Here is a 20,168-nt window from a genome sequence, read left to right as displayed (position 1 = left end):
TGTTCTTGTTAATGAGGCCCACCACAGTTGTGTTGCCAGAGAACTTAATGATATGGTTTGAGCTGTGCATTGATGCACAGTTGGTGAGTCAGTAAAGTGAACACCATTGGACTAAGCACACAGCCCTGTGGAGGACCAGTGTTCAGTGTGGTGGTGTTCGAGATGCTGTTTCCAATCTTATCTTTCTAAGACCTCTCTGTTAAGAAGCCTAGGATCCCATGTCAGCAGGTAGTATTCAGGCCCAGAAGCCTTAACTTTGCAATAAAGTGCTTAGGAATGATTGTGATGAATGTTGAGCTAATGTCTATGAATAGCACTCCCACGTGTGTGTCCTTCTTGTCCAGGTGAGAGAGGGCCAGATGTAGGGTGGTGTCTATGGCATCATCCACTGAACAGTTTCAGCAGTATACAAACTGCAGGGGTCCAGTGAATGTGGCAGCAGGCTCTTAATGTGCCTCATGATGAGCTTCAAGTCATTTCATGACGATGGGTGTGAGTGCAGTCATTGAGTTAAGACACTGAGAACTTCTTTAGAACAGGAATGGTGATAGTACTCTTGAAGTTCTTCAGCCCGGAAGTACTTTAGGCTTCTGTCCCAGTGACTTAATAATACTTCCAGGCTATGGAAAACATACGAGTTCTCAGGTCCCCTGCATGCATCTCCTGGCAACACCCACAGTATCCAGCAGGGCTGAGAAGCTGAACTCCAAATCCTATGGTGCCCTGTGGGAATCTGGGACACCGTTATGCCGCAGGGAATTTGCCATCTGGCGTCTTGGGGGAGGCATGGTCCCACAGTAGCAGCCTTCCCCCATCCTTCTCATCTTTGGGCATCCAGTCCGGGTTGAGTTGCTGGCTAACCACACCATACATTTCTCCATTCACCTATCCAGTTATATACCTGTTTCATTGCCCTTTATGCACACCATACTCCATCCACACATTCATTAATTCATCTATGTATGCAGCCATCTTTAAAACCATCCAAATATTCCTCTGTACATCCACCCATGCATCCATCTTCAATCTAAATATGTATCAACCTATCCATCCAATCATGTATGTGTCCCATCCTGTCCCGCCATCTGTCCATTCAAATATTAATCTTTTGTATCATTCCTGATGAATCCATATGTGCATCAATACATTCCTCCACCCATTTATCCATTCACTACTCTAATTTATGATCCATCCATCAACATTCCATTCATCTGTCTAAGAATCCGCCATCCATCTGTCCAACCAGCCACTTCCCATGCCCAATTTTCCATTTGACAGAGGAGCCAACCCCAGACAAGGCACATACAAACACACTCATTCATTCATGCCATGTCAAATTAGAGTCACCAGTGAACATACCCTGGGCCATTTCTGGGCAGCAGAAGGAACACAAAGTCTCAAACCAAACTCAAATGAACAGAATAAATGAATAAATTCCATAGACCAGATGGGGTTTCAAACCAAGACACTGAGGCTATGAGGCAGCAATTCCCATGATTACTCCATTCTGCGACCAAGAAACAAGATTTATGTTTTTCAAAATGTGAGTGAATGAGTGACTGAGTGAGTGAAGACCTGTGCCTAGGTGTGTCCAAGTTAAGCCTGTGATACATCAAATTTGGCTCCTGTCTTGCACCCAGGTGCACTGGATCTCTGCCACCTTAAATTTGGATGAATGAAGATACTAGCGTCCCATTTGGGGTTGGTTAATACTTTTTACATGAAGCTTCCAGGATTAATTTTGACCTTTCATAATCCTGAACTAGATTAAACAAGACTGATAGTGGATGGATGGAGGGATGGATGGTTAAAGACACCTAGTGGTTCAGCTGTTCCTTTGGTGGAGATAAAGTGTTGCAGGGTACACCAAATTCTGAGATGCTCTTATTGGTTAAGTATTCCCATAACTTCACTGGTGTATTTGCCCTTTTTGAGCTTTCTAAACTTTATTTTTAGGAAAAATACAAAAATAACTTCAGCTAAATATTAGTAAATAGAACAGCACATTTTGCAAGTTATTTCACAACCATAGCCTTTCGACACAACATGGAGGACAGTAGAGTATGTAATGGGCTGTGTCAAGAGCCCGCACTTCCTGTGACCGTTAGCCAGCTTCTCGGTTTAAAATTAGGGAATCTTGGTTCTCTTCACTATGCTACTTGTGGTCCACCAGGGGGCATACCACACCCCAAACCCTGACAGAGAAAGGCTGAGACACAAGTTCAACACACCACATTTATTCTTCTGTGGGGGAACGGTTTTCCTTCACTCCCCACTACACATCACTGTACAAAGCACCAATATATAAATACACCATCCTTTCTTCTTATTATTCTTTTTGTCTCTGCATTGCCTCCACTCCTTCTCACAGGCTTTGACCTCCAGCAGCTGACTCCAGCTCCCTGATTGATGGAGAGGCGGCTCCTTTAATATCTGGAAAACATTTGGGATTAAATTGCTTCGAGATCTTTATAAAGACAACATCTTTGCATCCTATGAACAATTACATTTCAAATTTAACTTTCCAACAACACATTTCGTTTACTGTCTTCAAATTAGAAACTTTGTTAAACAGAACCTGCCCAATTTTCCCCATCTCCCACCTTCCTCCATCCTGGAAAAAATATTGCTCAGTTTCGAGGTCTCAGACAGCATTTCTGCAATATATAAAATTATTTTACAGTCCCTGCCTTTCAAAGATCCAAGAGGACAATGGGAAAAGGATCTCCCACTCAACATATCAGAAAAGGAGTGGAAGGCAGCAATGCACAGAATTCACTCGAGCTCCATATGTACAAAGCATACAATTATTCAACTCAAAATTATATATCGAGCACATCTGTCTCGCTTAAAATTGTCCAAAATGTTTCCACGGCAAGAACCAACCAGCAAATCTAAAATAAAATCCCAGCCTCACTGGATCACATGTTTTGGGCCTGCACCAAATTAACTTCATTCTGGACCACAATCTTTAAATGCCTTTCAGACATCCTTGGTGTCACAATCCTTCCTAATCCACTAACAGTTGTGATACGGTAGTAAGAAATCACATATGATAAATAACAGCTTTCTTTAATGATGGATTACACTCTATAACAGAAGAAGGAAGCCATGACAAGACCTTCGGGAGTGGGGGCCCGATGTGTAGTCTGCCATTTTCATCGCTGCGTTGGAAGGATTTTTTGGATCAGATGACATTATTTCCCATCTGTCCATTGGGTTCAAAGGTGTGCTGGGCAATGTTTTAAGGCTTTATACCCTTTCTTCATGTACAAGCCCCACTTAGGTGAATAATACAATTCCAAACAAGGAAAAAAGGATACAATTTCATGCTCATTCTGACAGAAGAAAAATAGAGCACATTGCCCATTTCGCAGTTGTCCCTGTCTTGTTTTCTAATGTTTGCCTAGCAGTTCTAAATGATGAGCTCCTGTGCTAAATCTGGCTTTGTATTAGCTGTGCATGTGAGTAGAACGAAACGTGGATTTATAAAATATTTGTAAAGAACACAGTGACATATTGAACATATACACTTATTACACAGTAGTTGAATTATGATTAAAGATTAAAAGAACTGAACCTATATAGTTTAAGTATAAGAAGATTAAGAGGTGACATGATTGAATTGTTTAAAATTATGAAGATAATAAGTACAGTGGATCGAGACTGTAACTTTAAAATGAGTTCACCAAGAACACGGGAGCACAGTTGGAAAATTGTTAGGGGTCAATTTCATAGAAATATTAAGAAGTTTTTCTTTACACAAAGAATGATAGACACTTGGAATAAGTAACCAAGTACTGTGGTAGACAGTAAGATGTTGGGGACTTTCAAAACTCGACTTGATGTTTTTTGGAAGAAATAAGTGGATAGGACTGGCGAGCTTTGTTGGGCTGATTGGCCTGTTCTTGTCTGGAGTGTTCTAATGCTTTTACTTGTTTACAGTAGGGAAATTGCTCTTTGGCTTTAAAGAAGTAACCCTTCTTTCTCCTGATATACCGGTGATCATTATGGCCTAACAGTTCAATTTTTGTTTAGTCTGTCCAGATAACACTCCTACAACATGTCAGGGGTCTCATTTACAAATAATACTGAGAAAGTGAAAACATGTTTTCAGAAAGGTTGGCAAATGTATCAAAATAAACCTCTTATTCATCTAAGTATTCAGACTGCTTAATGCAGTACTTTGTAGAAGCCCCTTTGACAGCATTTGCAGGTTTGAGTCTTCTTGGGGTAAGTCTCTACAAGCTTTGCAGATCTTTGTTTGCCAGTTTATGTCATTCTTCCATACAGATCCCCTCAGGCCCATTAGACTGGATGGCAAGCATCTGTCACCTGCCATCTTCAGGTCTGATCACAGATGTTTTAGTTTGGGATTTGGCTTTAAGTGGCTTTGGCCACTCAAGAACAGTCAGGGATTTCTCCAGTAACTACTCCAGCCTTTTGGTGGCCGTATGCTTCAGGTCATTGTCATGCTGGAAGATGAACCTTTGCTCCAGTCTAAGGTCATGTATACTCTGGGGTAGTTTTTTTAAAGGAAATGTCTGTATTCAGCTGTATTCATCCTTCCCCCAATCCTGACCAGCCCCATTGTCCCTGCCACTGACAACCACTCAAATAACATGTTGCTGCCACCAGCATGCTTCACCATAGGATAGTATTAGATAGATGATAAGCAGTGACTTGATCTTCACTAGACATAATGCTTGGGGTTCTTTTCAAAGAAAGAAAATTCGGGGTATCACATTGTTAGTGCTGCTGCTGTGTAGTAATTCGACCAGGGTTTGCATCCCAGGACCATCCTGTGTGGAGTCTGTATGTTCTCCCTATGTCCAAAGACATGCAAGTTAGGTGGATTAGTGGTACCAAATTGGCTCCATAGGGGCCTGTTTGCCCTGTAATGGACTGGCTGTTCTTTTTCAGTTACTTTGTTTGGCCAGATGGCAACCTCTCAGAAGTATTCTGGAGCCTTAAGAATAACGCCGTGCGTAGAATTCGCACTATAACATGACATAAGCACAAAAGCCAAAATGTGCTTACGCACAGAAAAATCCAGATGCAGGAATCTGTGTGTACTCAAACTTACGCGTTCTTCCACTACATAAATCCCAGTCAGCGTGAAAAGTAACAGTCGTCCCGCCGCAACTCCTCCCAGAATTACGCCTCCTTGAACATGCAAATCAATATAAATCGCCCTTAAGCTCAGCCTTCTGTGAAAAGACAATGGGATAAGCATGGGGGGAAATATAAGAATTTCAGCGAATACCAAGTGGAGGCGAAGGAAAAATATACTCTTTATTTAATTAAACCGTGATATAATCAACAAAAGGAAGTTGATCGAGTGACATAGCGTGTTGGAGAAACTTGAAAGCTCAGATATCAAACTCTCCATGAAAAGGCAAGTCGTAGCCCACCGTCTGAGTGTCATATGAAAGCTTATTAGAGTACAGAGAAAAAAAAAATAGGCAAACAGTGCGAAAGAAGCACGAAATGTCAACTTTAATCATGTAGTTTATTTTGTCAGTAACTAGAACATCATAAACGTCATCTTAATTAACCAGTTTCTTAAATCACATCGTAATTAAAGTAGCATGTTAAAGGTAGTTGTACTTATAAGTACAAACAGTTCTACAAGAAGCAATTGATTGAGTGCGTTTATAGTTCTTGGGATGAAACTGTTTCTGAACCGCAAGGTCCGTACAGGAAAGGCTTTGAAACGTTTTGCCGTGGCTGAGACAGCGTGTCCTTGAAGCTGTATACCAATAATTTTCTTTCCAATCAGCTGCTGCTGTGATTCACACTCAGATACAGTGATATAAATACTCAGAGTGGTGCAGTGAGAGAAATATGGAAAAAGATGATCCGCTGTGGCAACTCCTAACGGGAGGAGCTGAAAGAAGAAGAAGAAGAAGGTGCATTGAGAGTAACAGCGGTAAAGCAGTTATGGTATTTGGAATACTACGGCTATTCCCTGGACTATTATATTGTTACAAGTTAATTACAATCAGATGCATTACACTAATAAACAATATGCGGCTAGTTTCAGTGTATTTATAAAGCTGCAGAGAGAAAATAAGTAGTAACCACACAGGAACAGTAGCATTGCTTTGACGCTGGGTGCCGCCAGTCTGCAAAACCGAGCGGAGAACTTGTGTGCAACAAGGTATGAGGTACTGTGGAAATGTGCGTGGCTTTACGTCAAGTGTAGGTTTTATACATTGAGATTTGAACGTTGAAAAGTTCTAACGTAACATTTCTGTGCATACGTACCGGTTATACAGTACATGAGGCCCATGATGATTTCAAATTTCCTCCATTCCTTAATAACTGAGGCCACTTTGCTTCTGGGAACACTCACAGCTTTAGAAATGGTTTTATTTATTTGCCCTGAACTATGCTGCAACATAATTTTGATGCTGTGCCAGAGGTTGCTGATAAATCTGTAAGACATTGCAGTGCTGCCCCATTAAACTTGCTCAACAAACCCGTCTAAACCAGTTCTTACTGGTCCCTCTCACAAGCCTAAAATTCTAAGGTGACCAAATGAACTAAAGCACAACCACCTTTAATGCACCTTCTCATTATTTTTCCCAGCAGCAAACTCCTTTGGAGCGTGACGTGATCAGATAAATTTGTAACATTCACCATCTCACTTGTCATTCCACTTGATTTAATTCTAGAATTATAAAAGGAAATTGGTCAGAAGAACGTTTGTCAAGTCATTTCCAGCTTTAATTGACTTCCCAGTGGTTTGTGGTTGATTTCATGTGGCTAACCCCTCCTTTAACCCCAGCCTAGAAACAAAATTAATAAAAGGGTCTGATCCGAGGAGACTTAGTAGAGATGAGCAGAGAAGCCATGCTGGGTGTGTACTGGACTGCCATCACCGTTGTCTGCATCGGCATAGCTGGTGAGTGACCAGGGGGGCAGAGTGTGCTGTATGGTACGTGAGTAAGTGGGAAAATGGATGTTGGCCAGTAAGGGGTACAGAATGATCTAGACAGTATGTTTTCAGGGAGGACAGAGGACTCTAGTCAGTATGTCACTGGAGGTTTAGAGGGCCATGGCCAGTAGATGACTATGGGTGCCAAAGGCTTTGACATGTAGGTGGCCAAGAAGACAAAGCACCCTGGACAGAAAGTAACCAAGATTTGTTTTTTGGAGATTCTGTCCTCTGAATTGTTTCATTTTCTTCCTTTAACGGCACCCAAACAGAAATGAGATTTAAAGTGACCCAACAGATGACCTTAGCCAAGTCAGGGCCTCAAAGACCAACCAATTTCATTTCAAACAATTTCTTAATTAGAAGCCAATTCTTGTTGTTAATTAAACCTGTTATTGAATTTTATGGATTGTTGGAGCTCTCATTCTGCCAAGGAATGGTTTCCAAAATTTGTTGATTTTCTTTTTCTGAGAACACAGTCAAAATGTTTAGCTCACATGAGCAGATCAAAATGACTGAGACCTTCACCTTTGCTTATATTCAGATATTCCATGATTAAAACAGATTGCTGGTTATATGTTGACTGTTTTTGTAGCTAATTATTGTTTGAATGCTCTTTAAGGAAAAAATAATAATTAAGGTATCTGAGTCTTAAATAGCAAGTAAAATAAAATGAAGGCAAAAGCAGTTAATTAGCAGCAACCTGGTTAGAAAAAAAATCGTCAGGACTCTTGTTGATAACTAATTGGAGGGGCAAATGACCTTGGCTAGTAAGTGTGTGCCAAAGGTCCTGGTGTGTAAGTGGCCAGGTGGGCACAGTACCCAGGCCAGAAAGGGTACAGAGAGAGATCTGGGTGTTAAGAGTCCTGGGAAGATAAAGCACTCAGAGACTGGAGAGAGATATATGGTCCTGGCCAATAAACGAGGAAAGTAACAGATGACGCTAGTCTGTAAGTGACCAATGAAACAGAGGATCCTGACTAGTAAACAACTAGGGTACCAAGAACCAAAGCTGGTAAGTGGCCAGGTGTACGGAGGGCCCCGGTCTGAAAGTTACAAAGTGTGCAGAGACTTAGAGCCAGTAAGTGTCCAGGGAGTGCACAGCACTCTAATCAGTAAGTGACTGAAGGGACAGAGGACCATGGCCAGTAAGATGGCACGGGCCAGTAATGCCCACCAAGACATAAAAGGCTACAAACTCCTTCCTTAGATCAATTATTTAATTATAATACAAATGATATAGGATGAACATTGACAACAAATAAGAGAAAGCCTAGCATGTGACTAAACAGCTGAGATGAACTCGAAGTATATTGTAAAAAGAGATACAGGCATGAGGAGATGTGCAGACTCCACAGAGTCCGGTATTTAAAGATTGTCTCTGGAGAATTGAGGCAGCAGCACTGAACAATATGATACTGAGCTATTAATATTACTAACATTAGTAATATGTTGCTTTTATTATTTTTGACCAGCTCTTCATTTTTAGGTTTTCTGTCTTGCTGCTTGTTTAGGCTCTGACCTCCCATCACCTTGCACTGGATTAGCCAGATCTGAGAACATCATGATTGACATTATATTAATCTTTTCTAAACTGAATGAAGTGTGCACTGACTGAACGGTGATGAAGGTAATAAAAATGATGGCACTGATTCAGCATCCTATGTCTTCATTGCACACCCGGTGACATTCTGTGAAGAGTGGGACTGTTCTCCCTGTGGCTGTGTGGATTTTCCACCATGTACTCTAGTTTTCTTGATACATTCTGAGCTATTCATGTTAAGTAAGCTGGCAACTCTAAATTGGCGCTGGTGATGAAGGTAACAAAAATGGTGGCGCTGATTAAGCACCCTGGGTTCTCATTGCACACCCGGTGATTTTTCTGTGAAGACTGTGCCTGTTCTCCATGTGGATTTTCCACCATGTACACTGGTTTTCTTGATTCTCAGCTATTACTATGGTTTCACATTCCCAGCTGTTCATGTTAGGTAAGCTGGCAACTCTAAATCGGCCCTGTGTGAGTGTGTCATTTAGAGCACCATGGTGAATTGGTGCCCTGTCCAGAACTGGCACCAGCCTTTCACCCAATGCTACTGAAATAGGCTCCAGCTCATCATGACCCTAAAGTGGATTAAGCAGGTTGGAGAGTGTTATTTTTTGTTAAGCAAAGGTTTCTTGCTGTACTGAGGTCAAAGTTTGCAACTCCATGCTTATATTTCAGGAGAATAAAAAGGTCTAGTGAGATTTATTCATTATTAACTGACCTTGTATTTTATCGATTTATGGTGTGTTTCAAGGCTGATGCTTTGGGATTCCTGTCCAGTCCTAACACATTTCTTTACCTTATTTTCTATTCCAGGTGTCTCTGGATCCAAGATTATCGATGGATATGAAGCCACCCCCCATAGCCGACCCTACATGGTCTACCTGAAATATACTAAGGGAAACTATATGTTCAGCTGTGGTGCGTTCCTCATTACCGAGAATGTGCTGCTGACAGCTGCTCATTGCATAGGAGAGTAAGTTTCTTAGCAGTGTTATAAAGGAGGGTGGAAAATCAAAAAAAGGCAACAGATTCAATATTTTGCCTTTATTGACCAAAACATAAGTGCATAGATACTCAAAAGGAAGCCAACAAATAAAAGGAGAACATCCAAATATACATGTCAAAATGGCAGTTGAGCTGCTGTTTGTCGTTCACTTTCAGTTGCCCACCACCAGTTTTGGAGAACGTTCCTTTTAACAGTAACTCAGTTAAGTTATACATTACTTCCAAAAAAAAGTTACTAAATATGTTAAATAGTTAATTCTTATAAAATCTAATGCATTACAAACAGCACATTACTTTTACACTACATTTTCTTACCTTTTTCATTTGTTATTAGATCTGAAACCCCTGAACCTTCATGAAACTGACCAAAAATGCAGCCAAATCATATCATATCCATTCTTTTAGAAATACTGTAGAACCTCTGGGTCCATACCTGAGAGGGACATGCTCCACAAGTGGTTGAGGGACCTATCTGAGAGGGTGGGCATACCTGGAGAAACCAAGAGCAGCTCCCTGACAAACACAGATGGGGGCACAGACACAGCACTTGCTGCACATTTTGATCGTGTCTTTGTGCTGCTAGAGCCCAACAATGTCTTGCCTTATACACCCAGTGTTACTGAAATGATTACTGGCTCCTTGTGACCCAAAACTGGATCTATTAAATTCACCCTCAGCACAGATACGATTAAATGTATACTTATAACATTTCTTCATTTTTGTTCACTTGAATGAACGCTGCATATTGTGCAGAAGTTGGTGAGGTGCTTGTGTGCATAATGTTAATCTGACAGCAGCAGCGAACACCTTTGTGAAAAAAGGCAATACTTCTGTCATATAAGACAGTAATGTATTTATTTATTTATGTATTTTTGGAGTGGCAGGAATAACCTTCAGTAGTAATGCAGTAACTCATTTCTGATTGTTTTTTAAAGTAACATGTATTTTTACTTCAAGAAAATAAGTAATGCCTTTGTTAACTTTAAAAAATAATATGACAACATAACACATGTTACTTTTAACGTGTTAATCTAAACACTACTCACCAGAGTACCTGTTGCTGCATTTCTTCGAGGTTTTCAAAATTCTGCACAAAAAATTCCATAGTCCAAGTATCTTCAATTTTTAAACTTTAGTGAAATTTAATTTTAAAGCAGGTCATAGAAAATAAAGAAAAAACTGATAATAGTAAAAAATAACTTTTTGCTTATGTATGTCTTCTTATCAGGCTATTAATTTATTAATTTACTTATTATGAGTTTATGCCTTTTATTTTGTTTATTTCATCAGCTTTAAACTACAGTCACTGCAATTCTTAACCAACAATGGAATCAGACTGCAGATCTCTTAATCTGACTCCAATTTCTTATTAGGATTTAATGATTAGTTCTACTGTAAGTTATTAATTGATAATAAGTTATTGTGAGGTAGCACTGACTTACTATCATTTACAAAGCTTTAGGGTGTTTACTCCTATTGATTAGACTTCAGAAAGGTATTATATATTAATTTATTAAAAAATAAATATGACAATGGCTAACAATCTTCCTTTATATGTAACCTCATGGGTTAAGCACTGTTAAACTAGCATGTGGTTTATTAAAGAACTTCATGGGCCAAGTAGCTTTCATACTGTCTGTTACATAATTAACAGTTCACATGCAGTACAACCTCAGAGGTCAAGCGCCAATCCTTTGGGTGTGTTTGAGGATAAAACCTCAGAGGCTAGGCAGCCTAACTTAACGTGTGTTACATTTCATTCAAGGCCTAACTTCTACTTCTTCTTTTGACTGCTCCCTTTAGGGGTTGCCACCTCCATAAATCTTCTCTTAGGCCTTCCTCTGTTCCTCTTGCCTGACAGCTCTATCCTTAGTATCCTTTTTTAATATACCCAGCATTTCTCCTCTGCATATGTCCAAACCAATGCCATCTTGCCTCTCTACATTTGTCTCCAAACTGTCACACTTGAGTGGACCCTCTAATGTATTTATTTCCAATTGTGTCCATCCTCATCACTCCCAATGCCAATTCAGTGCTGATACCCATCTGACACAAATCACTCCTAAAACTTTTCTTCACCCATTCCACCATACCTGCACTCTCTTTATCACTTCTTTCCCACAATCCCCATTACTCTGTTGATCCCAAGTATTTACACTCCTCCACCTTCACAAACTCTAGTCCCTACATTCTCACCATTCCACTGACCTTCCTCTCATTCACACACATGTATTGTGTCTTCTTCCTACAGACCTTCGTTTCTCTCCTCTCTACAGCATATATCCACCTCTCAAGGGTCTCCTCCATATACTCCCTGCTCTCACTACAGATCACAATGTCATAAACAAACATCAATGTCCTTCAACCTGTCCATCACCATTGCAAATAAGAAAGGGATCAGAACTTATAACTGAAGTAATCCCACCTCCACGGCTGAATGCATCCTTTCACTTCTACCACAGACCTCACCACTGTCACACTTTCCTTGTACATGTCCTGTACAACTCTTATATTCTTCTCTGGCATTCCTGACCTCCTCATACAATACCACAGCTCCTATCGAGGCACCGTGTCAAATCCTTTCTCCAGGTCCACAAAGATGCAATGCAACTCCCTCTAGCCTTTTCTAAACTTCTCCCTCAACACCCTCAGAGCAAACATCACATCTGTAGTGCTGTTTTCTGGCATGAAACCATACGGCTGTTCACTAATCATCACCTCCCTTCTTAACCTAGCTTCCACTACTCTTTCCCATAACTTCATGCTGTGGCTCATCAATTTTATCCCCCTGTAGTTACTACAGCTCTGCACATCCCCCGTATTCTTAAAAATCGTTACCAGTACACATTTTCTCCACTCTTCAGGCACCCTTTCACTTTCCAAGATACTATTAAAAAATCTGGTTAAAAACTCCACTGTCATATCTTCTAAATACCTCAGTGCTTCCACAGATATGTCATCTGGACCAACGGCCTTTCCATTCTTCATCTGCTTCATAGCTGTCCTTACTTCCTCCTTGGTAATCCATTGCACTTCCTGATTCACTGTAACCACATCATCCAATCTTCAATCTTTCTGTCATTCTAATCATTCTTCAGCCTCTCAAAGTACTCTTTCCTTCTGCTTAATACACTCTCCACGCTTGTGAGTACGTTTCCATCTTTATACTTCATCACCCTAACCTGCTGCACATCTTTCCCAGCTTTGCCCCTCTGTCTAGCCTTTTCTCCCTTTTTGGTGTCCAACCTCTCATGCAACTCATCATACTTCTTTTCTTTAGTCTTTGCTACTTTTCTCTTCACCTTGCACCTTATTTGCTTGTACTCCTGTCTACTTCTGCATCTCTCTGACTATCTAACTTCTTCTTTGCCGTCCTCTTCCTCTGTATACTCTCCTGTTTTTCCTAATTCCACTACCAGGTTTCCTTTCCCTCCTTCCTCTGCCCAGATGTTATGTCAAGCACCCTTCTTGCTGTCACCCTTACTACTTCTGCTGTAGTTTCCCAACTGTCTGATGACTATTCATTGCCACCCAGTACCTTTTGTCAATTTCCACTATTTGATCCTGGCTCTGCCCTCATTCTCCTCGTCTTCTTGAACTCTTGACCTCCAATGTCCTATGCTGCCTAACTACACTTTCCCCTGCCACCACTTTGCAGTCTTCAATCTACTTCATATTGGCTCTCCTGCATAGGATATAATCTACCTGTGTGTAGATTCCTCCATTCTTGTATGTTATGTTCTCTCTCTTCTTAAAATATGTATTCACCACAGCAATCTCTATTCTTTTTGCAAAATCCATTATCATCTGATCTTCTTCATTCTTCTCCTTGAAACCATCCTTACCCATCACCTCCTCATCCCCTCTGTTCACTTCACCAATATGTCCATTGAAATCTGCTCAAATCACCACTTTCTATTCCTTGGGTGCACTGTCCATTACTTCATCCAACTCACTCCAGAAAACTTCTTTCTCATCCATCGCACACCCAACTTGCGTTGCATATGCACTAACAACATTCATCATCACACCTTCAATTTCAAGATTAGTAATCATTACTCTGTCTGACACTCTTTTCACCTTCAAAACACTCTTGATATACTGTTCCTTCAGAATAACCCCAACTCCATTTTTTCTCCTATCCCCACCATGATAGAACAATTTGAATCCATCTCTGATCCACCTGGTCTTACTCCAAGTCATCTGGTCTCTTGCACGCACAGTATATCAGCCTTCCTTCTCACCATCAAATCTTTTCCTCATACCGCCAACATTCAAAGTCCCTACCCTGAGGTCCACTCTCTTTACCTTCCTCCTCCCCTCCTGCCTCCGGACACGTCTCCTCCCTTCTTCTCCTTCTTCAGCCAACAGTAGCCAAATTTCCGCAAACAGAACTATTAGTGGCTGTTGTTAATCTGAGCATCGACTGATCTGTTTTATTTTCCGTATATTGATCTGCCCAAATTTTACACCGGATGCCCTTCCTGAAGTAACTCTCCCCATTTATCTGAGCTTGGGACTGGCATGAAAAAACACTCTGGTTTGTGCATCCCCGGTGGCTGGGTTATTTAAGGCCTATGTATTAATAGAATACTCACCATTTACAAATATTCTGACAGTGAATGAAACAATCATCAAATTATACCAAACCAAATGTAATTATGAACATATTCAAACTAAAGAGCTTCTAGGTCATTTATAGATAATTTATTATGTTCATATTAAGTACATCCGGTTCATAAATTTCGAATGTCAACTTTATTGTTTTCTTTTTCTTTAGCCGAAGAACTTCAAACATAAAGGCCTTCTGGACGGTGTTATTTAACATTATTAAAATTAAAGACTATTTGCTTGACTTGACTAAATTTTGACAAATATTTAGTATGGTGAAAGTCTTTGTGTGCAAGTAAAAAAAATAAGTTGGTGGTTGGGCATTTGTTAACCTGTACTACATAATGTGAACATAAAAGTGTTTTGATAAATGGTCCTGCTCTTCTTTCATTTGAATCTATTTATTCAGAATGTGATCCACAGAGACTGAGTTTCCAGTGAGTGTCCACAGAGAAAAAGGGGAATACCTTTTAATACTTGTGATATGCTTTATTATTTACTAATCAGCAAACTCAAAAGCATATGCAGTAACAGACATATGTAATTACAAATGTTTGGTGGGTAATGGGTAAGAACACAGACATACATTCTGGGAGATTGCCTTAGAATCTTCCATATTAACCATTGTGTCCAGTCACCTTAAACTCTACTGTACAGCAAAGCCAAGTCATTTGACCATTCTGAAAACAAAGACTGTGCCACAGTTATGTAAGCCTTTGCAGATCAGTAGTATTCTGATGAAGTGTGATGTGGCTCTCTGACTCCTGGGAATGTGCAGCTGATGTAATAAACTTGACATTGATGTCAGAAAATATTTAAAGGGATTCAACAGGGGTGTTGTGTGGAAATGGAAAAATTGACAGTGCTTTAAAATGTGCATTTATCATACTTTATATTTAACCATAGATGCCTCATTTTATTTTGTAATTAAGAAAAGATACGAATGGGTTTTGGAGAGCATATCTGGAGGTATCCTGATGAAGAGCTCTTCATAGGGAGTGCACTTGGTTCAGGATCTCTGCTGGTGGTTGAAGTAATTTCTTGTATTTTCTTCCTCCTTTCACCACTTTCAACCATAGGCGCATGACAGCAATACTGGGTAGTCATAACCTTAACAACTATGAAGCTTCCAGGCAGGAAATAGCTGTGAGCAGGATGATCCCCCACGAATTGTATGTACCTGGAGTTGCCCAAAATGATATCATGTTGCTGCAGGTGAGTATCCCATCAAACATTGAGATGTTAGCAGAACCCCACTTACTGTCCATGACACACCACTTGGACATTTCCCCTACTCCATTTTCTTATCCTTAATAACTTAAAACCTTTTAAAATGTACTGTTTGGCAGGTGCATGTATATATCAACATAATCATACATGAAAGTTCACCCTGTTGAAAGGCACTATAAATAACAGTATATCATGTTGACACACCTTTACAATGGTTTTACAGGTTTTACAGGTGCATTATTGTCACAGGGTACAGTGATATTCTTACTTACATGTGGTGATCAACTCTGAAGCTGTGCACACTCACCATGTTGACATGAGAGGTGAGATTTGCCTCAAAACTTTAGTTTACGTTGTCACTGTGACACTGGCATTGTTCTATCTTGAAGGCTGATGGGGAACCAGAGGCACGGGCATCTTTACATAGACGTCCTGTCAATTTTCCTTAAAATATTGTGGCAACCATCAAAATTACGCTATTTATGAGTAAAAATGACAATTTGGAAAAGCCACAAAATATTTCTAGGTATAAGGAAACAAAAATGAAAAAAATTAATATCAAAAATTGATTCTGTGATCAAAAAAACATTAATATACACTCAGGCCTTCAGAAATTAGTGTCCAAATGTGAATAAAAACAACCCTGTCCAAAGTAATGAAAACCAAAGTCTCTTATGTCTGCTGGGGAATATTCTCAGACGCTGAATCAGGAGCATTTAAATAGATATTAGATAAATATTATTAGTTGTAAACTTTGTGTCTTTTGATGACTTGCCTGCTACTTTTGAAGAGTTGGTTGACACTCTCAGTCCAGAGCTAGAGCTGTCCAAGTCAAGATATTCCAGCATATGGGCAGCATTTGAGACTTTCCTGGGCACATTTCACATAATGTGGCACTTTAATGGCCCAGTTCAGTTAGACTAATATTTACTTGCTTTAGTATTTTCACTCCATGTGTGTATAATGTTTCTCTTCACATTAAATCTTTTTAATTGTCAGTTTTGTTTTACAACATTTTTATTAATATAAAAAATATTTTCAGTAAATAAACCTTTATTTTATTATTATTATTATTTTATTATTATTTTAATTCAAATCTTTTTAATGGTAAAACAGTTATTCATTTAAATATCCTAAGTGAAATTATACATTATGTTTACTTGTACTGTATATTTAATTGGGAAATTAGGGTTATGAAAACCGAAAGGGGTTTATCTCTAAATATTTATTATTATCAAGGGGGTTTACTTGATTCTAAGTGTTCTTTTTATCAGTAAGGGGTTTTTTGTTACTTTAAATGTCTAAATATTATTTAAATATTATGTTGCTGTGCACATTTGTCACTCTGAGCTTTATTTGGTGTATTGAGCCATCAATTCAATATTCAAACTATTAAAGCATAAGCAGGCAACATGATTTGCCTGGGATGTCAGGATTTGATATTGTTTTATTTTTTGTTTAAATATTTCCTTGGTAAGTCAAAATGATTTATACATCAGTTTGAGTTCTAGTAATCCAGTGTTCACATTTCCTTTTTATTTCAATGCCTGCACTTTCTGCTTGTCCAACTTCAACCTAAAAACCAGAGTATAATTATTGCCTGTTAAAAGGTTCTCTAGTCACAAATTCAGGTCTCTAAATCCACCACCATCCTGTTCAGTTCAATACAAAGGTGGAGTGAAGGGAACTCGCTTTCTTCTGTTTTATCTCTCCCAAGAAAAAATCTCAACATTAATGTCCCTGAATCAAATATGAGTACTGAAAGGCTGTTGAGGAAGATTTTGAAGATGGCCTTGTAGCTTGATAAGCGATGTTAGAAGTGAGTTATTGTCCTTGTGGTGCTTGGTACGTGTCCAGAATCATTTTGATGATGCTGATGAGATGGGGACATCGTATCAATGGGCTAGTGAAGAACACCTGTACTTGAGGCATTTAGTATCATAGCCAACATAGTTAAGATGGTGGTTGTAGTCAAGATGTTACAATAACGCTGTCTATAATCAGCATAATGATATCTTGATTAACTACAGATTAGCTTTTATTTTTCTTTTCTTTCTTAATTTTTATACTACTGACTGTAATTTTTTTTGGAACAGCTGGAACGGAAAGTCATGATAACACCAGAGGTGCAGCCCATCAAATTTTCAAGAGATTGTGCAGACATCTGGCCTGGAATGCCCTGCTCGGTGGCAGGATGGGGTCTTACTTTCACAGGTGGACCAGGCAGTAATGTGCTCAGAGAAGTGGACGTGACCATCCAGAATATCTGCCGATCTGAACAACGCTTCAACCTGAGGAGGGGGACAGTATTCTGTGCAAGGGGCCCTGGAATCAAGGGGGCTTGTAGTGTAGGTGTATCTTGCATAGTGTGAAAGCTACCTCTACTTTCTTCTGTTTCTTTATTAATAATTCTTGAGTGCTTGAAAATGGGGTGAGCCAACAACTGATCTCAATCATCTTTCTTTTAGGGAGACTCGGGAGGCCCGCTTGTCTGTAGGAACAGACGGAATGAGCCTTTAGCTGTGGGCATCGTGTCTTTTCGGGATACTAACAATGTGAAGATCCTGCCCGTGAGGATGTCTACACCAATATCTGCATGTTTTGGCCTTGGATTCAAAGGAAATTGTATGGTATTGCTGCTGAGTGATCTGAAGATGGGCCATTCAGTGCCAATGTGCCCTCATCTATCACCCGGCAATCACTGAAGAGAGAAAGAGAAGGGGAAAGAAAGTGCTCACTATGGGCTAAAGGTGGTGCTTTCTAGCAGCAAAGGACACTAGCAGTCCTAATCGCTTTGCAGCTTCAATAAATTCAGTTGTCAAACAAGAGTAGCCTCTGTGTTCTCTGCCTCTGTAGGGACGTAAAACGTTTTGTGCCGAGCTCTGAATTTATACCATTCTCATGCACAAGTCATCCAGGAGAAGGCTGATAGGTTAATGTTGATCTAAAGGACCTGAAATAAAAAGCCAAAGGGTGGTCCTGCAGTTGTTGAATATCATGGCATTTACAGTATATAACTCTATATAAAGGAGACAAGGCATATATCTAAACACTCAAGCACAACATTTAACCAAACACATAGGTAATAAATAATTAATGAAAAACAAATATTGCAAACATATGTACAATAATGGTACTTGCATTGTAGAAGATCACAATAAAATACATGTAAACCTGGGATGAGACTTTGGTTAAACGTGAGAGTGGAGTTTGCTTGTAAGTAAAGTAAATATTTCACTGTACTCAATACATTTCACAATAATGACCATATAACTAATAATTATATCTTAATAATGACAATAACGATGAGTGGAGCACTCACCTGGGCAAATGGCACTGTATGGCATAGACAGAGAGACCAGAAAGAACTCAGCTGGAATAGAGGACCTTTGGAAAAGCAGAGTGTTGAATATTTGACTGGCAATCCTTGAAGCAGTATGGGTCACTGAAGCCTGTTGAGCCCACTGCAAGAAGCTGTGTGAAGCCCACAATTATTATTATTATTATTATTATTATTATTATTATAACAAAGGGCTGGCTTGTGGCATTGACCTCACAAGTGAGTGGCGTGCATGAGCAGGCATTTATGTATATGTCTTTGGAGAAACTACTTCCTATATCCTTACCCCAAGATGTGGTGATGCCAGCCTGTGTGGTTAGTGATGAATATCTAAAGCCATCCTTATTTTCTCAGTAAAATGCAGAGAGGGGACCTTCTTCTTCTGTCTTAATCATAGGTGTAAACTGGATTGACATGCACTGAGGTGATAGCTCATGTGTCAATATAAAGGTTATATTGAAGGTGACACATCCTTATTGAACAAGAAGCAGCAAGTGGAGAAGTTACCGCCTGGGGTCTATGTTGGAACTGTTCAGTTTGTTAATGTGCATAATGAATTTTAGATTAAGGTACAGATGATAAGCAAGAGGAGACTGGAGATGAACAACATTCAATATAATTAATAAATGCATGAAGATGAAGACTGCCCCCTGTACAAAGAAAGAAGTGTAATTAGCAGTAAGTGAGACAATTAATGCATGGAGCTAAATGACACCTGGACATATCTAAGAGTCAAGTCAAGTCAAATAGCTTTTATATTGTCGTTTCAACCCTATACAGTTATCACAGTACATAGTGAAAGAAAACAATGCTCTTCTGGAACCACGGTGCTACATGGAACACAGGACTGTATACACATTTCAGCATAAAGTGCATATGTGCAAGCATGTGCAAACATTTCAGGACAGTGCAAAGACAGACAATGGTACAAACAAAGGGCCAACCAGTAAATATTTATGTAAACAGGATACTGGAAGTAGGAAGATGGTAACAATAGAATCATAAGTAAAATAATAAATATAAAGACATCTCCTCCTCGAACTACCACCTTATCGTGGTGGAGGGGATTGCGTGTCCCAGTGATCTAAGGAGCTCTATTGTCCGGTGCTTTATGCCCCTGGTAGGGTCACCCAAGGCAAACTGGTCCTAGGTGAGGGATGAGACAAAGAGCAGTTCAGCAGATCTTCTATGATGAATAAAAAATTTGGACGGCATTTTCCCTCGCCTGGACGCAGGTCACCGGGGCCCCACTCTGGAGCCAGGCCTGTAAGTGGGGCTCGATGGCGAGTGCCAGGTGGCCGAGCCTGCACCCATGGGGCTCGGCCGGCCACAGCCCAAAGAGGCAACGTGGATCCCCCTTCTAATGGGCTCACCACCTATGGGAGGGGCCAAGGAGGTCGGGTGCAGTGTGAGTTGGGTGGTGGCCGAAGGCGGGGACCTTGGCGGTCCGATCCTCGGCTACAGAAGCTGGCTCTCAGGACGTGGAATGTCAC

General features: G+C 40.0%; 1 protein-coding gene across 1 annotated transcript; it reads left to right on the top strand.

Moving 5' to 3' along the window:
• The first annotated feature begins 6,806 nt into the window (after window positions 1-6,806).
• Window positions 6,807-18,163, top strand: LOC120521845 (duodenase-1-like). The gene is made up of 5 exons (XM_039743167.1): window positions 6,807-6,910; window positions 9,303-9,462; window positions 15,185-15,320; window positions 17,432-17,683; window positions 17,804-18,163. Exons 1-5 carry the CDS (start codon window positions 6,844-6,846, stop codon window positions 18,038-18,040), a joined length of 852 nt encoding a protein of 283 aa, XP_039599101.1. The 5' UTR covers window positions 6,807-6,843; the 3' UTR covers window positions 18,041-18,163.
• Window positions 18,164-20,168: the final 2,005 nt, after the last annotated feature.

Source organism: Polypterus senegalus, unplaced genomic scaffold, assembly GCF_016835505.1.
Source record: "Polypterus senegalus isolate Bchr_013 unplaced genomic scaffold, ASM1683550v1 scaffold_2138, whole genome shotgun sequence".
In the NCBI taxonomy this organism is placed as follows: Eukaryota; Metazoa; Chordata; class Cladistia; order Polypteriformes; family Polypteridae; genus Polypterus; species Polypterus senegalus.
Note: the sequence above shows the minus strand (reverse complement) of the source record. Positions and strands in the feature narration are given on the sequence as shown.

Excerpts from the sequence above, each read along its gene's own strand:
- LOC120521845 (XM_039743167.1), top strand. The coding sequence starts at position 6,844 with ATGAGCAGAGAAGCCATGCTGGGTGTGTACTGGACTGCCATCACCGTT. Across the intron at positions 9,463-15,184 it reads GCTGCTCATTGCATAGGAGA|GCGCATGACAGCAATACTGG; the intron begins GTAAGTTTCTTA and ends TTTCAACCATAG. Across the intron at positions 15,321-17,431 it reads ATGATATCATGTTGCTGCAG|CTGGAACGGAAAGTCATGAT; the intron begins GTGAGTATCCCA and ends TTTTTGGAACAG.